Here is a 5541-nt window from a genome sequence, read left to right on the forward strand (position 1 = left end):
ACAAGGGTATTTTTTTGTGGTAAGAAAGTGTTCTACATCTTGATTGTGGTGATTTACATGACCACATGCTATTGTCAAAACTCACAGAACTGTAAACTAAAAGAGATGAATTCTCTTGCATGTAAATTATACCTCAATAAACCTGACTTTAATTTTTAAAAAGTTTTTAAAGATTTTTAAAAAGCTGTTTGCTGGGAAAAAATATAATAAGAATCAGAGCCAAGTAAATGGGGAAAAAATAAGAAGCACAGCTATATAATCCAGGACGAAAGGCACCTGAAGAGAGAACAGATTTTCAAGAGATGCTGAAACCAAAATATTAGGGTTATGATGTCTGTAAAAGACAATTTCATCTTCGCCTGAGAGGTCATCAGGAAAATACAGAGTATCTTAAGAAATGAGAAATAATTTGCCAGTTACTCTAGAGCTGAGACAACTGAGTCACAGAGAGACTGGTAGGCACAATTCTAAAATGCCACCCTCTCCATGCCTGTCCCCAGGTGTACACACCCTGTATAATCTCCTCCACTTGAGTGTGGGTGAGACTTGTAAACATCATGGGAATTCGCTCCCACGATTAGGTGACTAGTCAATGGACTTCGTGTTCATCAAAAGAGAGCTTGTCCTGGTGAACCTGACCTAATCAGGTTAGCCTTTAAAAAAAGGGGCTGGGCCCTTGGTGAAGGGAGAGGTCTCCTGCCATGCTAGGAACTGCTTATGGAGGAGTCTGTGAGGCAAAGACCTGAGTGAGTTCAGCATCTAGGAGCTGAGAGCATTCCCAGGTTAGAATCCGTGGGAAATGGGAGCTGAATTTTACCAACAACCAGTGATCTTAAAAAAAGGACCCCAAACCTCAGATGAGATCAAGGCCTCGGCTAATACCCTGATTTCAGCCTGAGAAGACTCAGCAGAGAAGCCATGCCTGGACTTCTGACCTAGAGAACCTGTAAGATGACACATGTGTGTTGGTTTAAGCCACTAAGTTTGTGGTGATTTGTCACATGGCAACAAAAAACCAATTCAGAGTGAATTAAAATGTGTCCTGCTAGCTTAATTAATGTAGATACTTTCATGGTTTTGATGCCAGTAGCTCTTCAACCAACAGGTCAGCTAGTGTTAATGATTTAATACACTGAATCAAAAAAGCATCACAAAAAGTAACATCACAGAGAGGAAAGAGGAAGACAAACAGGATGACATCTTTGGAGAAAAATCTACCTCAGTTCTGTCCCATGGTAGTCAAGAGAACCCAGCATAGACTGGTGGAGGTTCCCTGGGCTTGTCTGATTGTATTTGATAACTCACTGTCCCTCCTCTACTTCCAGGCTGTGACTGCAGCCACCCAAGTTTAACTCTCTCATCCATGGGCTGGACACCCTCGTGTAGGTCTCCAGGGCCAACAGTGACAATCAGGGCAGAAACATGCCCATGTTCACTGAACTTTCTTAACACTCGTTCTTAACACAATTGCAAGGCTTGGCACCAGGAAACAACCACTCAACCTTATAATCAAAAAAGCAAGCATGAGTCATTCCTGAAGCATCTTTCCATGTATATGAAAAGAGAAATAAGGGTCCTTCCCCGGCCCCCACGGAAGAATACTATTTGAATTACAGATTGCAGTATCTTGCAAATTTAAAAAAATTATCTTTCTTCATTTTCATAACATTACTAGTTCTTTTATTCTACACAGTTGTTCACACTAAATGTCATATAATGAAAATGGAACAAATAATAACTTACCCTGTAACTTTTTAGCCTGATGAAATCAACCTTCATAGAGACAAATCTATCTGAATTTCGACTGATATTCTTAAGGTGTTCTACAAGGTCGGCACAGAACTTGTAACCTCCTTTAAGCACGCACAGGACCATGATGTCGCAGTATCCTATGTCTTTCATGATATCCTTGGCCAGCCGCTCAATTCTGAAAGGAGGAATTGAAAGATAAATTAAAGCCTAACTACTTCTGAGTATTTCTGAGTATCTTCCTTTTGGGAAAATGTGTGATGCACTATGCATATTAGATTATGCAGAGAAATGGAGAGAAGAGCTTGGGAAACAGGAGGATGCCGATAAAGGAGCTTTGTTAAAGATGGACAGAGAGAGAGAGAGTGTTCAGAACGTGCATCGGACAACCACATCATCAGTTGCATATTTTTGCTCCTCTGTGTCACAAAGATGATTAAGGTGTAAAATATAAAGTCAAAGATCACGAATGCTATTATTTTATCACTACAGAGCCGAGTTGTTCCCTTAAGGCTACGACGGTATTTGCTGATATCACGCTCACTTTATAGCAGAGAAAAAGGAAATGAAGAATGATTCACCCACTTTACAACATTCGAGGAGACTGGAGGAAAAGTCAAGCCCATAGTAACTATCAAAAGAATAACATTTGCCTTACATTTGACAAAGATAGCACACGACCTCTGCTAAAGGTACCTTAGAGTATGTCTCCAGCAGGCACCATTTCCACGGCACACAATGTGAATGATGCCTGTGGAGTTCTGCACCAAGGCAGCCTTGGGCTGGAACCCAACACCTAACCTGGAACCGTCATTGTATTTTTTTTTCATTGTTTCATGTCTTTAAGTCCATTGCCCATACACCTATACAACATTAAAATCCTGAATGGAGGCAGGATCTAAGGTACATTTTTAAAAAATTCCACTGGCATCTTAAACAGAATTAGATTTAAAACAGATAAACTGAATGATCTATATTTACATCGATATTGATATAGATATAGATATAATATATACACACATATATATAAAAACATTGTTACATATGATCTACATATATAATATGTAATTAAATAATATATTTATACATTATGTTTTTGATGCCTCTCTTTTGTTTTTATTTCATTTAAAAAATTCAAAACAAATTTTTAATCAATTAAAAAATGTTCTTTAATTATAGTTGACATACAACATTATATTAGTTTCAGGTGTACAACATAGTGATTAGACATTTATGGAACTTATGAAGCGATCACCCAGTAAGTCTAGTACCCATCTGACACCACATAGTTATTACAATATTATTGACTATACTCCCTATGCTGTACTTAACATCCCTGTGACTGTTTTTATAACTGGCAATTTGTACTTTTTAATCCCTTCATCTTTTTTACCCTATTATATATATGTGTGTACATATTATATCTATATCTATATAAGCAACCATGGCTTCAGGCAATGTTTCTCAAAATAGGATCATCAAAAACCGTATATCAGTATGCCAGATATTCCATAAAAAAGAAGCATTCGTTCCCAGCACGATGGAGTAAGGAGATTAACATATCCTCTCCATAGACAGCAAGAATAAAGCTGGTCAAGACTGTTCAAAACTACGATTTCAGCACTCTGAAAATCAACCAAAAGTATACAACAAACAGAATCATTTGTTCATGAAAACGCTGAACACTGGGTACAAACGGCTCGAGTCTGTGGGATTTCTGCCCAAGAATGCCCCCACTGTCCCCCTCCCACCTCTACCCAGCTCCAGCTCTGTTGCTCAACCAGGTAGTTCAGCTAGGGCAGGGCATTGCCAGAGGGAGCCCGCCTGACTGCAAGCACTGTCAGCCTATATAGCCATCCTGGGAGCGTGAAAACAGGGAGGCCAGTGGCTCCATTTTCCTGTGTTCACAGACCTGTTTGAGCAACTAACTGGTTAGACCAGTCCGAGATTTGATAGGGAATTCCGAGAGGTTAGAGTCATAGGAGAGGGCTAGACGACAGATTCCCCACATGTCCGAAACTGACCAGAAGTTATGTGTATGCACAGCAGAGACCAGAGGGGGCCCGAGCCACCCACACATCCTCCGATGATGGAGTCTGTAAGCAGGTACAGGGGAGACACAAGAAATCCCAGTGGAATGTAAACGCCAAGGAAGACTTGGAAAAGCCTGGAAACTTGAATGTGCCTGCAAACCCCCACACACATTCATCAGCAGAGTGGACGCCTTACTGGCTCAAGGTGTCTGAGTACAATCTCTAACCAATCTTAGGCTGAACACTAAGCTATTGAGACACAGGGGTGAACCCTAGTACGTGAGGCTTAAAAATGAAAAGAAGAAAAATAACCTGCACATCCTCAGAGACCACACATTGTGGGAGAGACATATTTCAGAGTGGAAGACAAAAAAAAAAATTGAATGAAATGAAAAACAAGGGCAATGCATAGGAAATATATACAAATATGATAGATATTAAACCAACTATATCAATAATCACTTTAAATGTGAATGATCTAAATACACCAATTAAAAGGCTGAGACTATCAGAATGAATTAAAAAACACCTTAATGTATGTTGTCTACAAGAAGTACAATTTAAATATAAAGACACAATATTAACAGTAAAAGGAGGAAGAAAGATGTACCATGCTAACATTAATCAAAAGCTGGGGTAATTTCAGACATAGCAGACTCCAGAGCAAGGAACTTAGCATGAATAAAAAAGGGCATTACATAATAATAAAGAAGTCAATTCTCCAAGAAGACATAACAATCCTTAATGTGCAAGCACCTAACAACATAGTGTCAAAACAAGGAGAGACAGATGAATCCACGACTGCAGCTGCAGGCTTCAAAACCCCTCTCTCAGTAACTGACAGACCCAATAGGCAGGAAACTAGGAAGGATATAGTTGAAATGAACAATACCATAAGCCAACTGGATTTAATTGATGTTTCTAGAATACTCCATCCAACTTTCTTCTCAAAAGACATCAAAAAGAAAATGAAAAGATAAGCCACAGACTGGGGAAAAATACTTGCAAATGGTATATCTGATAAAGGACTTGCATCTAGAATATATAAAGAACACTTACGACTCTATAAAATGACAAACAACCCAATTGAAAAACTGGCAAAAAGACTTAAATAGACATCTCTCCTAAGACATATAATAGCTAATAAGCACATTAATCATAAGGAAAATGCAAATTAAATCCACAATAAGATACTCTTACATCTCCATTAGCATGGCTATAATCAGATGGACAGACAATACTAAATGTTGACAAGTATATGGAGAAACTGGAAACTTCATACACTGCTGGTGGAAATGGAAAATGGCACGGCCACTTTGGAAAATAGTTGGCAGTTTCTTAAACTTATCATAAAAGCTAGTATTTCACTTCAAGGTGTACATCCAAGAGAAATGAAAAGAGATGTCTACACAAAGAATGTTTATAAAAGCATTATTTATAAGAGCCAAAAACTAGAAATCTGAATGTCCATCGATTGGTGAATCGGAAAATATTGCATGATTTAATTTGCATGAAATGTCCAGAAAAGACCAATTTATATAGAAAGAAATCAGAATAGTGACTGCCCGATACTGAGGGTAGCAGCAGAGGTTGAAAGCAAACAAACTTTGGGGGATGATAGGAATATTGTAAAATGATGGTGGTAATGGTTGCCCAACCATAAAATTTACTAAAAACCATTGAATCATTTACCTACAATGGATGAATTTTATAGTATGTAAATTATATCTTAATAAATTCATTTTAAAGGTGGGATGGG

General features: G+C 38.3%; 1 protein-coding gene across 5 annotated transcripts in view; it reads right to left on the reverse strand.

The window, feature by feature from the left end:
• PRTFDC1 (phosphoribosyl transferase domain containing 1) overlaps positions 1 to 5541 on the reverse strand; it is an 81838-nt gene that overhangs the window by 67906 nt on the left and 8391 nt on the right. For all 5 annotated transcript variants that reach the window (XR_003044820.1, XM_025043488.1, XM_006907010.3 and 2 more), the window contains exon 3: positions 1744 to 1927. Coding sequence is in view for 4 of the 5 variants with exons in the window: in XM_025043488.1 (XP_024899256.1) it covers positions 1744 to 1927 (184 nt within the window). In the remaining variant the exon portion in view is untranslated. The remainder of the gene's footprint in view (positions 1 to 1743; positions 1928 to 5541) is intronic.

Source organism: Pteropus alecto, unplaced genomic scaffold, assembly GCF_000325575.1.
Source record: "Pteropus alecto unplaced genomic scaffold, ASM32557v1 scaffold11, whole genome shotgun sequence".
NCBI classification, from domain to species: domain Eukaryota; kingdom Metazoa; phylum Chordata; class Mammalia; order Chiroptera; family Pteropodidae; genus Pteropus; species Pteropus alecto.